Below are 16,700 nucleotides of genomic sequence, written 5' to 3'. Positions count from 1 at the left end.
GCATAAATACAAGTCTAATGGTGATCTTGAAAGGCACAAAGCTCGTCTTGTATGTGATGGCAGGTCGCAGGAAATTGGTGTGGATTGTGATGAGACTTTCAGTCCGGTAGTTAAACCGGCCACTATTCGTACTGTTCTCAGTTTAGCTATGGCTAAAAAGTGGTCGATACATCAACTAGATGTCAAAAATGCCTTTTTACATGGTGACTTGCAGGAAACTGTTTACATGCGCCAACCTCCGGGTTTTATTGATCAGAAAGCACCCACTCATGTTTGTCGACTCCGCAGGGCTCTCTATGGTTTGAAACAAGCTCCCAGAGCTTGGTACCAACGCTTTGCAAATTTTCTCATCAAATTGGGTTTTGTCATCTCTCAGAGTGACAACTCTCTGTTTGTTTTTCGAAAGGGTGATGATATGGCATATTTGCTTCTATATGTTGATGATATTATATTAACTACCTCTTCTGACAAGTTGCGTGCAGGGATCATATCTCAGTTACAAACTGAGTTCCCTATGACTGATTTGGGTCCGTTGAGTTATTTTTTAGGGATAGCGGTAACCCGTACTCCCTCTTATTTGCTACTTTCACAGGGAAAGTATGCACAGGAGATTTTAGAGCGTGCAGGTATGGGCTCATGTAAACCTGCAGCTACTCCAGTTGACACTAAGTCAAAACTTAGTGCAGATGCAGGACCACCGTTTCGGGATCCGACTTTGTATCGTAGTTTAGCAGGTGCTCTTCAGTACCTCACATTCACTAGGCCAGATATTGCCTATGCGGTACAACAGGTGTGTCTTTTTATGCATGATCCTCGGGAACCTCACTTTGAGGCATTGAAACGCATTCTGCGTTATGTTCAGGGTACCATTGATCACGGCTTACATTTATATCCGACTGTTTCGCATCGACTTATTACTTACACTGACGCTGACTGGGGAGGTTGTCCCGATACCCGACGTTCCACATCGGGCTATTGTTGTTTCCTTGGGGACAACCTCGTGTCTTGGTCATCTAAGCGTCAGCATACTTTGTCTAAGTCGAGTGCAGAAGCGGAATATCGAGGGGTCGCGAATGTTGTCTCAGAGGCATGTTGGCTTCGTAATCTTTTACTTGAGTTACATTGTCCTCTACGGCAGGCTACTATTGTTTATTGTGATAATGTCAGTGCTATCTACCTTTCTGGCAACCCGGTACAACACCAACGCACCAAACATGTGGAGATGGATATTCATTTTGTTCGAGAAAAGGTTGCTTTGGGACAAGTTCGGGTTTTGCATGTTCCTACTAGATATCAGTTTGCAGACATTTTCACCAAAGGCCTACCACGAGATTTATTTTTGGAATTTAGGTCCAGTCTTAGCGTTCGCCCTCCTCCCGCTACGACTGCGGGGGTGTGATAGATATTATAGGATTATTATAATATTTGTCGCAGAGTAGGATATATTTGTATATATTTGTGATATAGTTTGTATTCTTATCGTACTAGGTTTCCTAACTAGATTAGGACTAGTATTGTAACACTATATATATTATTCAATGGTACACACTCCAACCCAAGGAGTTTTCCCGAAATCTAACACTACAGATAAATAAATGGTCCAACTATATACTAGTATAACTACAAAATTTCCACATATCCTTAAAATTTTAATTTCGTTAAAATTGTTAAACAAGATAATATTTGGCTAATTCATACATTTCTACACTTTTACTTAGTTTTTTCATCAATGTTAGTTTCTTACCAACTATTGCATATTGTTAATCTCTGTATGTAAATACTAAATAGTAAACTTAAATTTGTTTGATTTGAGGACGGAGAAACTCTTTTAGGGATATGAATTATTTATTTCTTTTATCAACAAACACAATATACATGATTCGCTATAAAGAAAAAACGAGCACACATGATACACAACTACTTGAATAGTCTATTAACATAATCAGATAACTAGAGGTCAGTGTTTTTCAAAAGTGTAGAAAAGGATCTATTATGTACTCCTACTATATTAGCAAGAACAAAATCATAAGATTACAGAAAAAAGAGCATAATTATTTGACCCTAAATGACCTATAAAGGTCACTAATTACTTTATTTTTAGTAGGTTGTGTTATATGGCATGGACTATTTTGTACCCTACGTAGTACAGCCAAGCCATTTACCACGTGGAGGGACCATTACACAATTTCTTTAAATTGACACTTAAATAATCCAAACCACGAAATTTCTCTATTTTTTGTAATAAAAAAATAAAATAAAAAATGTTCTCTAATAAGTTAATTTAACTACGTACTACATACTTGTAATACACCTAAAAATATTCCCAACTACTCTTATTTACTTGAATGCCATTACTACCAAGTCTTACTACTACATCACTACTCACTAGTTCTCTACTACTATAAATACAACAACAATGTAAGGTATCTTCATTCAGTTCAACAACTATCAATAAACTTCCTCCTTCCTCCTTCCTCCTTCATCCTTCATCCTTCCTTTTCGCGGTTTTATTCTTATTTTTTCACTATCTCGTAGAAAATATGGGTTCTCTAGCTGAGACCAATGCCGCGACAGGGAGGACAACCGTGCATCGTTTAATAGCTGAGGAAGGATCAGTATTGATGCCGGGTATCCAAGACCCCTTCTCCGCTGCCATTTGTGCCAAAACCGGCTTCAAAGCTTGCTTTGTCTCTGGTTTTGGTGTTTCCGCCGCCCTCCTTGGCTTGCCCGACTTTGGCTTGCTCACGTATGTTTTTTTCTTTTTTTTCCCCGGCCTTTCTTAGTTCTTTTACGTATGTACATAATGATAAAATGTAAAAATTTCGGTATTACATATAACATGCTAGGTTAGTAGTAACTATTTATTTTACGTGCTAGTTAAGTGCATACGATGTCACACATATTTTTTGAGGTATTTATCATAAGATATAGTAGTAATTATTTAAGAAAGAAAAATGCCTAAAGTTATAATATGCTCTTATATTCCACATGATTGATTTATTAAAATTTTAAAGATAAGAGGTGATAATATGATTGTAGTACGTAGTACCTACTAGTACCAATAATTGTTCTTTAACTTTTTGGTAAAAAGTTACGAGGATGTTTAGCCACACGTTGACTTAAATGGAATTTACACAAATAAAAGGAATATTTTTGCTCCCTACTTTCAAGAAATATAGTAGTTTTCCTTTTAAATCTATAATTAATACGAGTAAAAATAAAATTATTATTATCATTATGTTTTGATAGAAATGGAAATTATCACATGTAATCACATGCGTAGATGATGGGTAAATGAAAAACTAATGCAAAGTAATAATAAATTAAAATAGAAAATAGAAAAATGAATCTTGTAGAAAAGTTCATAAATCTTGAGTTTTTATATTTATATATGTTTTTAATTTGGATAATGAAATGTGCAAATTTTCTCATATGCTTTGTCGCCTCTATGTTTGTATTTAGTGGGCGTATAAGTGGACTTTAATTTTTTTTTTTTTTTTTTTTTGGTGTCTTAATAATTTTTAATTTTTTCTTTGTCGTTTTTAATATTGAAAAAAAAAATTGCCCCCTCAAGGAGTGATATTGGTTGATGATTAATTTTGTTAATGCTGCAAAATAAGTCATTGAAACTACAAACTAGTCCAACGTTTCTATAGAAAAAGAAACCTGTGACTTATAGAAAAATAATTAGGTAGGATTTTGCTAAATTTCTTTGTATTATTTTTCGATTTAAATAGGTTTATTACGTTGAAGAAAAACTATTTATACTAATAAAGTCATAATAAAAAAAATCATCATTTTAAGCATTTGTAGCAATAATTAACACGAATTATATTGTGTTACAGAACCGCAGAAGTTGTGGACACTGTAGCCAGAATTACCGCTGCTAATCCAACTTTGTGCGTCGTTGTTGATGGAGGTAAAAAAAAACATAATTTTATCCTTTCGTATTTTATTATTACCTCCGTTACGTATTATTTGCAACGATTAGATATTTTCCCTCTCTACTTTATGTCAAATCGTTGCAAATAACATGTAACGGAGGTAGTATTTTAAATTAATATAGAGTCACTAAACGAGTAATTTCTTGATTTACGACAGACACCGGAGGTGGTGGCCCCCTTAATGTGCAAAGGTTCATTAAGCAGTTGATTGCTGCTGGTGCCAAGGGAGTCTTTCTTGAGGTAAAAAGCTTTGCATGTGTCATTGTTACATTTATTAGTATAAGACAACAACTTAAATTAAAATAGGATTAGGTAATTGAGCAATATCTGTAATTTATGTAATTATTAAAGAAAGTGACACTAAAGTACGTACTAAATCTACTAATAATCAAATGAAATATTTATTTATATGTACTTATTTGACTTGTATTAATCAAATGAATTTTTTACTTTTTCACAGGATCAAGTGTGGCCAAAGAAGTGTGGTAAGTACTTTCAACATTTACCAATTTGTTTTTTACCAATGTGGTACTGTGAGTAATTAGTTGATTACATAAACATAACATGGACCTTAATTAATGATATCTTGTTCAACTTATTTCATAGGTCATATGCGTGGTAAGAGTGTTGTACCTGCTGAGGAGCATGCCCTTAAAATTGCAGCTGCAAGAGAAGCCATTGGTGATTCCGATTTCTTCTTGGTAGCCAGGACTGATGCTAGAGCACCCCATGGTCTTCAAGAAGCCATTAGACGCGCTAACCTTTACAGAGAGGTACGCTTTAATTTAGATCTAATTAAAATTTCCATCTGGGCCTTACTTATTTTTCTATTATATTATCAGTTATAGGATGTCCGAAGATAATTCTCTTATTAATAACAATTATTATATTATGTTAATAGTCTGGAGCTGATGCCACCTTTGTTGAGGCACCTGCTAACATTGACGAGCTCAATGAGGTTGTGAAAGGTGTCAAGGGTTTGAGAATCGCTAACATGATCGAAGGAGGAAAGACCCCATTGCACACACCCGCCGAGTTCAAGGAAATGGGATTCCACTTGATTGCTCATTCACTATCAACAATCTATGCTACAACCAAGGCTTTGGTTGAAATCTTGAGGGTTCTTAAGGACAAGGGTACCACTAGGGATGATTTGGACAAAATGGTTACTTTCTCCGAATTTAATGACATGATTGGCTTGGAATCTTGGTATGAGATGGAACAAAAGTTCAAGAACTTCACCCCAAAATCTTTGGATTCCTAAAGAAGTGGTTATCTTGCTCCAAGTTGATTGTTTCATAATACAAGAGTTGAAATTCAAACACGCTATTATGTGAATTAGTTTGCCAAATAATGGCAATAGAATTTGTGAGATCATTTTAATTCATGTCATTGTTACTTATTTAATATTTGTTTGAAATAAAAATGCATTTGAGTAAGGTTGTAAGCTTGATTACTAGAATGAAAGCGAGTTTAGATGCATTGTAATCTTTTATTCTTGTTCAAAGTAGTAAAATACAACCTAGAGTTGTCTTTTCATATGAAATGAATAAATTATTGTTACCAAATTTCTTTAGATTTATAATGAGCCAATGCAATACTAGTAGTTGATCTATCAAATTCTAACAAAATCTTTTATAATATGTCGTTGCATTTATGTATGTAATAGTGAGGTGACTAATTCAACATTGATGGAGGATTTTTTTTTTAAGAAAATTTTATTCGTAAAGTTTAATAATTTGAGAAAAATTAATGCCATATTATTCTACTCACAACTTGGACCACTTGATACTTTGGTAGTTGGTAGGTTGGTATGTACCAACCTTGTAAATAAAAAAACAAAAAAGTTATCTGGGCACTTCAATTACTATCTTCATGTTAAAACACTTGAGTTCTAAATTCAACAAATAGGGTAAAATCCCTAATGATTGGAAATTCCGAATAATTTGGCTCCTGATTTTCTGGTGACTTTGCTTAGATTTTGTTTTCTTAATTCATCAAGTATTATTACTATTATGATTATTTAACAAACCAAATTTGATCCGTTCAAAAAAAAAAAAAAAAAAACAAAGGAGATTTGGTCTTGTCATTGTGCCCCGGCCCATGCAAAAGTTGAACATCCATTGCCCTTATTTGTGTCACTTATTATTACAAGGAAAAAATAACTTCAACTACACTAATCATAGCTTGGGTGCATAGAGCAGCATTCCATTAACACTTTAACAGGCTGCGCACCACAGCACCCTATAAGATGTATGTGGTGCACACGTCGACAAAAATAATGCCGAGCACCGGAAATCTCGCTTATAAATAAAAAAAATTTGAAAAAAAACAATGGAGTAATAGATTAACTCAAATAGATCTTGCAAACCAACTCATACTCAATCATCCAATTCAAAACCCAAAGTCAATTAATGCAATCTAATCAAATTGAATTAAACGACCCGATAGTCAATATTTAATTTCTAATATTTTTTTTTTATTACAATAAGCATATTTTCGGGTAGTAGAAATGAAAATGACTCAATCCAAACTCAAATTCTCTTGGATGAATCTCATCAGAAAAAACCTAGTCGAAATTGATCACCCACTCTAATCCTAACAAACCGATTGCCACCCTATTCATAAATCCCTTAGCATAAATTTGAAATGGGGTGGTTGTTGTTGGTTTAAAGTGACGTGATTACGTTTCTTTACATTACACGAAGTGGTCTTGATGTATGCATCGAGATTTATTTAACAATTGAATATGCATAAATGCTTGTATTTGTCAACTTCTAAACAACAAATTTATTATAACTAATTTAATGAGTGATGATCAATTATTATTCGATTTCAACTTGTACAATCACCAAATGATGAGTTTAAGCAGCCATAACTTTTTTTTTAAGTCAATTATGGTGGCAACGTATTTTCCTACTTTTATGGCTTTAATTAATAAGTACCAATTGGGTTATCAACTTACATGTCATGCATGTTTCGCTTACTAATTGTAGCTTTTTTTAATCTTCAAAACATTTTTTTTTTTGGTGTTTAGAGAGCCACAAGGGCGGGGGTGAGAATCGATCCCAAGATCTCTAGGAATCGGGAGGGAAGCTCTAACCACTTGAGCTATCCATCACTCTCTTAATCTTCAAAACATGATGAAGCCATAAACAATGCCATGATCTTGTTATCTTTTCCAATCTTAATTCATTAAATCCAGCTCAGATCAAATGGAATATTAGTTTGTACATTCATGATTAGTACGGAGTAATTAACTAATTAATACACCCACATACAGTAACAATGAATAAACAGTTGGAATAATTGACAATGCATCATGGTAGGCATAATACTAAAGTAACCAACTTAAATAAAGTTTTATGACTTCTTTTAAGGTAATGACAAGAATCGTGATCAAACCTTAGCGCTCATTGTTTTTTAAGTTCATTTTATGGTCTAGATAGACACTTACCTAAAGTGCAGGGGGCGGAAGCATAAGGTCTTATTGCTCCCCAAAGCCAGTCCGTAGACTACCCAACCGTGTAGTTCCCTCTTTCTTGACTACATGTGAGGTCTAGCGCATATGGTGTTATATTCAAGGCACCATTGATGATGAGTTATATCTAGGGGTGTCAATTTGGATGATCGGATCGGGTCTGATATGGTCAGGTCTGGTCGGGTAAATTTTTAAAGTTAAGTCATACTAAATTGTTATGTCCACGCAAGTCCAAGAATCGGATATTTTTCAGATCAGGTTTAGGGTTGGGTCGGGTGTGCTTTTGACACCTCTAGTTATATCTGTATTCTCTTGCGCGTTCCTACATGTTTGATCACCTTGCCTATACATTAATGCAATTGGGGTGGTTACTAAACACCTAACGTTCGACTTCAGGATATTGTTATTTACTAGGAGATGACTTCATTTCAACACCTTATCATCTACAAGTGCCGGACTAGATTGTAGAGGTTGAGTACAAAAACAAATTAAAATGTTAAAGTGTCATCATTGTTGATTTTGAGGCATGTTGGCTTTGTTATCTCGTAATTGAGCTACATTGCCCTGCCTTCTATACATGAACATAAAGTATATTGTGATAATGTTATTGGAGCACTTTATATGTTTAGCAACTTATTTTAACGCCAATATAATACATGAACGTAACATAAAGCTATGCTAGTTGTAGACACCCATTTGTGTCTCCCCAAAACCAAACCCAGTGATGAATGCCTTGCACGTTGTGTTATTATCGAATTAGGTGAAAGTGATTCGAAAGCCAAGTGTTGCGGTTTAGTTTTAATTAAATTCTTCTCTTTCTGTTTTTGAAAATGACCTTATTTATTTGAAAACGTCCATTTCAGTTTATTTTGGTCCATGATAAGGGTCCAATAATGGTGTAGATGGATGGGGCTCGAAGAGACCTTTCCAATGATATATTATAAGCCCAATTCCGATGAATATTGAGGAAGTTATGGCCAAAATACTAAACTGGGCCCAGTTGTTTATTTTAATACGGCCCAATGATCTAGAGGAGGGCCCAATATTAATTATTATTCCTAAAATTATTAGGATTAATTATAGTTTTCTAGAAGGTTCTGGAAAGTTCCTTTTAATTCTAATATTGTTAGATTTAATAATTAATTATCTTTAAAAGATTTTTATTTGGAATAAAATATTGTTTTGTTATCTTAAAAATACGTATTTTATCTTCTGTACGGATTCCGTAGATCAAGTTGATTAAAGATCGGATTCCGCGTGAAGAAAAAACGCGCTAATACAAGCTGTCGCCAAACGACAAGTCTGTCTGTCGCCGCGCGACAGACCCTGTCGCCTCGCGACAGACATTGTCGCGTCGCGACAGAGTTAATTCCTGGCGACAGCGTGGAGTTTTATTCCTTATCAAATTCTATGATTTTCCGGATTATTTTCATTATAAATAGCGTCCGAATCCCTGTTTTCAAAAACCAACTTTTCATCATTCATCATTCACAATTATCAATTACTATCAACTCTCATCAATTCTCATCAATTCTCTCTATTCTCTCTCTAAGCAATATAGCTTTATTCTTATTTTCTCTCTCTTTCTAAACTACCTTTTTACATACAATATTCCGCATTCACAAGACTTAGAGTCATCTAGCCAAGTTCGAAGTTGCCTTCGCCCTAGACGTGCAAGGTTGATAATTTCTGAGGGTTTGGTCCAAAACTAGTCAAAACTTTATTTAATTTGATTTTAATTTAATTCTTTGATTATTCTTTATTATTTTCATTGAAGTTTACTAACTTGTGTATTTTGTTATTAGAAAGAGATACGAGGCTTCAAAGTATGTAATCTTATTACTCTCTTTCAATGTAGAAATCATGCTTATTAATGTTTAATTCCTAGTATCATATTAGGATGTTTTTAATGCTTCCTAGTATCATGTTAGGATGTTATTTTATGCTTTCTAGTATCATGTTTAGGATGCCTTTACTCTTTCTAATTTCATGTTAGTACCATGCTAGGTTTAAAGCTTTGATCTTTATTGCTTAGTGACATGCTAGGATTTGTTATTAATCTTATTAGTATCATGCCTAGGATCTTGCTATTGTATTCAAGCTTTATTATGCCTTATCATGCTATTATCGTTATTATTATTATCCTTTATTATTAAGTTGCTTGATATATTTTATTGTTATTGCTTGATCACACCTTTTATGATTGTTAAAGGGAATTTGTACTTGAAATCACGCTTAATAAAATAATTATTAATTTGGTTTAGGCTAATGTGATTTTAACTCAAGTGATCGCCAATAATAGTATTATTTGTGCATTAATCTCAACCAACATAGATAAACAGGGTAGGATTAATATAATGTTTGTATGTTATTCGAAAAGCGCACATGAATACGAGTAGAACAAAGTAGAGGCCTATTTTATAGGGCGGGTCCTTTCTTTTGTAGATTGGATTCGTACCTTCATCCCCGGACCCTGTTTGGTTCAAGACCTTATGGAGTAGTTGATGGTCCTTTTGGATTGTCTTTTGGGTTTACAAGTTCCTAAAACTTGTTGGCGACTCTTTTTGCTCTTTGTCTTTCCCTTTGGAACGCCACCGTACTTTAGTGTATGATCACAGTGGGGTTCAAGTTTGAGGTTATCATAATGCTTGAAATATTCCCTACACTAATCATATTACATTGACAATCTTCGTTGGCGGCATAAAAGCAATTTTTATAGTGAAAACTAATCTAGCCGAAATTGATGAGATTGATTTCCGATCTATAATAAAACAATCACTATATATATATACACAAAATAATACACGATCCGCACGACTAATTTTCTAATAAGTAGTGTAGAGTCACTTAATATAATTGATCCGATCTACAATCCTAAGAATTAAAAACAAATACACTTTATAATACAAGCTAAGGAATCTCCCTAAACAGTTTTTTGTTCCGACCACAAACATCCATAGTTTCAAAAACTTTTAATTTTAAATCTTTGTCAAAACAATGCCAATAAATAAACAAAGGAATGAAGCATCCAATCTTTTGGAGTACAATACTATTAACCTTGCAAAAATTAAGCCACTATTGAGACATCATGTGAGTTTAACACTAGATCATGTGACTTTGATGTAGTTTGTTTGGTGTTATGTTCCCCTTAACCTTTAGTCGTGACCAAATACTACAACCATGCAATTCTCACGTGGAGGGACCCCCTATATTTCTTCAATTTGACACTAAAATAATCCAAACCACGAAATTTCCCAATATAATTCTAATATATAATGTACTTAAAAAGAAAATAAAAATTCCAAAAATTTGCCCTTCGCATAAAATAAAATAAATCCACGAAATTTCCCACTTATATTTTGCATTTTTTATTTGTACAACTCATTATTACCTAGCTAGTCTTACTACACTATTTACTACTATAAATAGAACAACGATCAAACCCAACTTATTCAACTAAAGCATTTTTTTTAAAAAAAAAGTTCCTAGGTCATCTTCTCCTATCCTCCTTAAATTCCTTTCCCACTAAATCTTAGAGAAAAAAATGGGTTCTCTTCCTGAGACCAATGGCAATGCCGTCGTGGGAAGGACAACCGTGCATCGTTTGATCGCGGAGGAAGGATCGGTGTTGATGCCGGGTATCCAAGACGCTTTCTCTGCTGCCATTTGTGCCAAAACCGGCTTCAAAGCTTGCTTTGTCTCCGGTTTTGGTGTTTCCGCTGCCCTCCTCGGCTTGCCTGATTTTGGCTTGCTTACGTACGTATTTTTCTCTCTTATCACTTTATATTTTGTACATCTATGTTAGTTTACCGTGTGTTAGAATTCTAATATGTGATATATTAAAGTGGAACAAAGCGAGTAACATTTTACGTTGCCACAATTTAAGCTAGAATTTGCGAATTTTTAATTAGTTTCATCATGAAAGTTGACAATTGTCGGTTATTTTTGCAATCATAGTCTTAAATTCAAATTAATTACACATCTAAAAGTTTGTGCTTGTATCATTGTATGATCCACTTATTACGGCTACTACATCTAAATTATAACACAAGGATTGACCTTTTTAACTTATTATACACATTATACTCAATAATTTACTTTGGTATTATTCGTTGGAATGTTCTTGTGCATATTGACTTAAAAAGGATCTGAAAATAATTAATATAAGAGTATATACTCGTATTTCAGAAATAGAATATTTATAATGTATAATATTTAAAAAGTTTATCTTTTTTTTTTGATAATTTTGTCGCGATTATATTTGCGATGTGTAGTTGTGAAAAAGTTCATGTTCGTACATGAATTATTATGGCCGGCCAATTTATTTTATTGAAATTGGATTTATTTTTATTTTGCCTTTTTTGTAGTTTGAAAAGTTAGATTTTGTCCCCACAAAGAGGCAAACTACTTGTCTTTTTATTTTATTTATTTATTTATTTATTTTGAGTCGTCTAAATTACTTGTAAAAATAAAAATTTAATGTGTACTTCTTCAATAAAGATATGTGGTATATGTTTTAGTGAATTATTACTATATCAAGCAATTTTAAATCTTAACTCTATAATTTTTAATTATTGAAAAAACTACAATTTTTTCTCTTGAAATGTAGGGAATAGCATAAAAATACCATACATTATTGTAAGACTGTAATAATGTTGACATAATTTATTAATCAGATAAAAGTAAAAATGTTTTAGTTTTTATCTAATTAAAAGTGAGATAAAAAAAAAAAAAAAAAAAAAAAAAAAAAGGCATGAATATTCAAAGGCTTATTTTGTCCAACCAAAAATTGTTGGACCTTTACAACGTTATCTACAAGTACATGTATTTTAAACTTTAATTGATCAATTGAATGTGTGATTAAGGTTCAACAATAATTCCTTGTTTGTGTTGAGGATGGGGTATTGACGTATTGTTTTGTTTTTAACTCGATAAGACACAACTCGAAACATATCCTTTAATTTTGTTTTATTTTTTTGTTTTTAAGAAGGGGCCATACATAAGGGTTGGTTGAGGCTAATGTATTATTGTGACTTTGTGAGCCTAGCTAATTAATACGAATTTGTGATACAGGACCGCAGAAGTTGTAGGAGTTGTTCGTAGAATAACTGCTGCTGCTCCAAGTTTGTGTGTCGTTGTTGATGGAGGTAAAATAATTAAAACGATCTCTTTCATGCATGTCCCATTTTTTATAACGACGTACTTTACTCACATAAGTGGTAATTTCTTGGATTACGACAGACACCGGAGGTGGTGGCCCTCTCAATGTGCAAAGGTTCATCAAAGACTTGATTGCAGCCGGTGCTAAGGGTGTTTTCCTAGAGGTAAAATGTTTTTCACAACTCACTTTAATACTACTAGTATAGGAGAAGGAATAATTATAATTGAATGTGACTAAGAAAACAACTTTACAAGTAAGAAAAAAAAGGGGTTCTTTGTACACTTTTAGAATTTTTACTGATTTGTTCACATGTATTTCAATTTTTTCAGGACCAAGTATGGCCAAAAAAGTGTGGTAAGTACTTTGCACATTATTAATAGTTTTGCAAATATATTCAATCATACTTTTACATTAATTGCTAACATGGTAGACCATATCCAACGTTAGTAATTTATTTCTTGTTTATCTTATTTTATAGGTCATATGCGTGGTAAGAGTGTTGTACCTGCTGAAGAGCATGCACTTAAAATTGCGGCAGCAAGAGATGCTATTGGTGAATCTGATTTCTTCTTGGTAGCAAGAACTGATGCTAGAGCACCTCACGGTCTTCAAGAGGCTATTAGACGCGCCAACCTTTACAGAGAGGTACAACCCTAACAACAAAATAACATGACACAACCACATTAAAATACCTCCGACAAACTGAACACATTCTTCAATATTGAACTTAACAAAAAATTTATTGTCCCATCTATAATTTTCATCAATAAACCACTAAAATTATTTGGCGTATTAGGAAATTCAATCATAAAGGCTTACGTACTATATATTCCAAAAAAATATTTGTATTATAATAAGATGCATAAAAGTCATTACATTTAAAATTTTCTATCTATGATCAGGCCGGAGCTGATGCAACCTTTGTTGAGGCACCTGCAAACATCGATGAGCTTAACGAGGTTGTCAAGGGTACAAAAGGTTTGAGAATCGCTAACATGATTGAAGGTGGAAAGACCCCATTACACACACCAGCAGAATTCAAGGAGATGGGATTCCACTTGATTGCTCATTCACTATCAACAATCTATGCTACAACCAAAGCTTTGGTTGGAATCATGAAGGTTCTTAAGGAAAAGGGTACCACTAGGGATGATTTGGACAAAATGGTTACTTTCTCTGAATTTAATGACATGATTAGCTTGGAATCATGGTATGAGATGGAATCAAAGTTCAAGAACTTCACCCCAAAATCTTTGGAATCCTAAGACCTTTTTTACCTATATTGGCATATTTAGCTCATTATACAAGAGTTGAAATTAAAGACATGCATGGTTATGCAATTGAGTTTTGTAAGATTAATTATGAAATTAGTTTAATATTTGTTTGAGAAAATAATAATTTGACATATTAAGTAATGTTGTAAGTTTAATTCCTATTTTGAGAGCCTGCGAGGTGTAGATGCTTGTAATATCATCAATCAATATTAGTAATTCAAATATAATTCGAAGCTATTTTTTCTATCTTAGGTGAATATTTATTAGTAGTTTATTGATTGAGATTTCTTTGCAACAAATCATATGCCTGAATTGTTAAAAGTTTATGTACTTAACTACCCAACAAGTTTCGTCCTTAGTATATTTGTTGTTTGCCAACATGTTACATAAAGGTAATGCAGTGATGAATATATACTCGTACTTAATTTGATCCTTAATCTTGAATACCACTCTAAAACTTTATGTAACATTCATATAATAGCATTTATAATCTATAATGAATAATAAAACTATAAAAGTAGGATGAATAACTTTGGATGCGGCAATTGTTACAATTTACAAAGAACATCACAGTAGCTTGACTTTGTCGGTCAGTGTGAAGCAAAAGCATGAGTCCAAGTTTAAGTTATTTCATTTTAGCCCCATACACATGGTTGCCGAAGAAAAAAAGTTTTTAAAAAAGAGAAAATGGTGTGGACACGCATTTATCCAAGAAAAAAAAAAAAAACTATAAGGTTAATTAACTTTAAAAAATAAAAGAAAAAAGGATATTCATTTTTTTGTGTGGTTTGAGTTGATGTACGGAGTACAAGTACTTTTTTTTTTTTTTTTGGTGCTATGAACTCTAAAAATAAGAAAAAAAATAAAAATAAAAATAAAAAGGTTTTGCTTCTTAATGGTTATTATCCTTTTAATCATGAGTGAATTAGTTCAGTACACATCAACAAGAACTGTGGATGTCATACTCAAGTTGAGAAAATCCAATTAATAATATAAAGTGACACTAATTTTTGGGTTGATATGACATTGATCAAAGAGCCTTTTTCCTAAATAATGTTGGAAAATTATCTAATTCCCAAATTATAGCTACTCTTTTTTTAATTCCCACTATACCGTCCACATCACCAGTTCAGTGGGAATTTTTTTAAAAACGGGTTTATTAGAAAACCGCCACTTCAAGTAGCGGTGTGCAACTAAAAACCGCTACTTGAAGTAGCGGTTTACGTATTAGAAACCACTACTTCAAGTAGCGGTTTACGTATTAGAAACTGCTACTTCAAGTAGCGGTTTGTATTTACGAATTAATTTTTTAACAAAATAACTTTCTCCCCTTCCCCTGTAAAATAATTCAGCAGAATCGTCCAAAAAGGAAAAAAAAAATCAAACGACACTCCTCAAATAGCCTTCCAAACCAATCCCCGACGCCGAAAGCAGTTTTCGCCGCCATCGACGCCTTCCTCACGGTTGTTTGCCGACAATGATTGCTGTGAGAATACAACCAGAAACGAAGGTGTATCAAATTTGTGATTGCCGACACCGATTGCACGCCAAATTGCATCGATTATCAAAGGTTCATGGAACTTGGGGATACAACTATACAAGCACTTGAAGGTTTAATTTTGGCTGATTTACAGAGATTTTGTTTTTTAAAAAAAATTACAAACCGCTACTTTAAGTAGCGGTGTTATGACTTGTGAGAATAAACCGCTACTTGAGGTAGCGGTTTTAATTTCATAAACCGCTACTTGAAGTAGTGGTGTTTTGAAGTAGCGGTGTTTTAAGTTTAAAGGTCATATTTGATTATTATATAATTTGTTGGTTATAAGATCAGATAATCTAGATGATTACCAAATCAATTTATTAAGTTTAAGCAATCTTAAAGCAAGATGATCACCAAAAAAAAAAATTTCAAAGCAAGATGAACAAAAAGGATTCTTTAATTATGATATTCTTTAAATTTCTAATGTGTGTATATAATTCGTTTTTGATTTTCCAGACATATCATTTATAATATACGAAGTACATATTAAAAAATTTTAGTTAAGGCTCATATTAAATCCCACAATTTTAGTTGTCAATTCATTTTGGAGATAATGAGAGAAAATAATCAGCTTATAAGCTTAAATTACTACTCAGTACTTTTTTTTTTTTTTTTTTTGAAAACCACTACTCCCTCCGTCCCTAAATTACATTCCTTTTTGGAAATTTACACGGAAATTAAGGAGGGAAGAATAAGACAAATAACAATAATTAGATAATGTAATGGGAAATACAAAGATAGGGTAGTTATTATTCATGACATGTCATCAATCCTTTGCAAAAAAAAGGACCAATCACATGCTCCTAATTGAAAATTTTTAACCAATCATATTCATTGTAATTTGGCACAAGGATTATGAGTGAGATTAGGTAAGGATGAGTGAGAAAGCATTAAATATAAAACAGAAAAAGAGAGTTGATTTACTAAAAAAACTTACCAAAAATAGAAAGGAGGAATGTAATTTTGGAATACCAAAAATAGAAAGGAGGAATGTAATTTAGGGACGGAGGGAGTACTAGTCAGTACTCTCTCATCTTCTATCGTTTTTAGCGATATTTTAAGACTAAAATTATAAAACCCTCCAATTGTACGTACTTTCTAACGTGTGCGGCCAAATAAACTCATATTATAATCAATATCATTAATAATCTAAGATAAGAATTAAATTTTCCCCGCCCCTCATACACCATAAATCTTATACAACCATGTGATGAACAAGATGTGATATATGGATGTTAACACCATGTAAAACATAAATTACTCATCATTAATAGGGACCCTTCAACGGCTTTTCAATTTT

At 33.0% G+C, this 16,700-nt stretch overlaps 2 protein-coding genes across 2 annotated transcripts; both read left to right on the top strand.

The window, feature by feature from the left end:
- Positions 1-2,447: 2,447 nt before the first annotated feature.
- Positions 2,448-5,520, top strand: LOC145613226 (petal death protein-like). The gene is made up of 6 exons (XM_081668289.1): positions 2,448-2,746; positions 3,846-3,919; positions 4,102-4,184; positions 4,405-4,429; positions 4,551-4,717; positions 4,846-5,520. The coding sequence occupies exons 1-6, from the start codon at positions 2,541-2,543 to the stop codon at positions 5,206-5,208; spliced, it is 918 nt and encodes a 305-aa protein (XP_081524415.1). The 5' UTR covers positions 2,448-2,540; the 3' UTR covers positions 5,209-5,520.
- A 5,364-nt stretch (positions 5,521-10,884) lies between these two features.
- LOC145613129 (petal death protein-like) lies at positions 10,885-14,106 on the top strand. The gene is made up of 6 exons (XM_081668194.1): positions 10,885-11,181; positions 12,499-12,572; positions 12,667-12,749; positions 12,916-12,940; positions 13,065-13,231; positions 13,489-14,106. Exons 1-6 carry the CDS (start codon positions 10,970-10,972, stop codon positions 13,849-13,851), a joined length of 924 nt encoding a protein of 307 aa, XP_081524320.1. The 5' UTR covers positions 10,885-10,969; the 3' UTR covers positions 13,852-14,106.
- Positions 14,107-16,700: the final 2,594 nt, after the last annotated feature.

This window comes from Chenopodium album, chromosome 25 (assembly GCF_948465745.1).
Source record: "Chenopodium album chromosome 25, dcCheAlbu1.1, whole genome shotgun sequence".
NCBI classification, from domain to species: Eukaryota; Viridiplantae; Streptophyta; class Magnoliopsida; order Caryophyllales; family Amaranthaceae; genus Chenopodium; species Chenopodium album.
The sequence above is the reverse complement of the archived record's forward strand: the minus strand, read 5'-3'. Positions and strand labels throughout refer to the sequence as shown.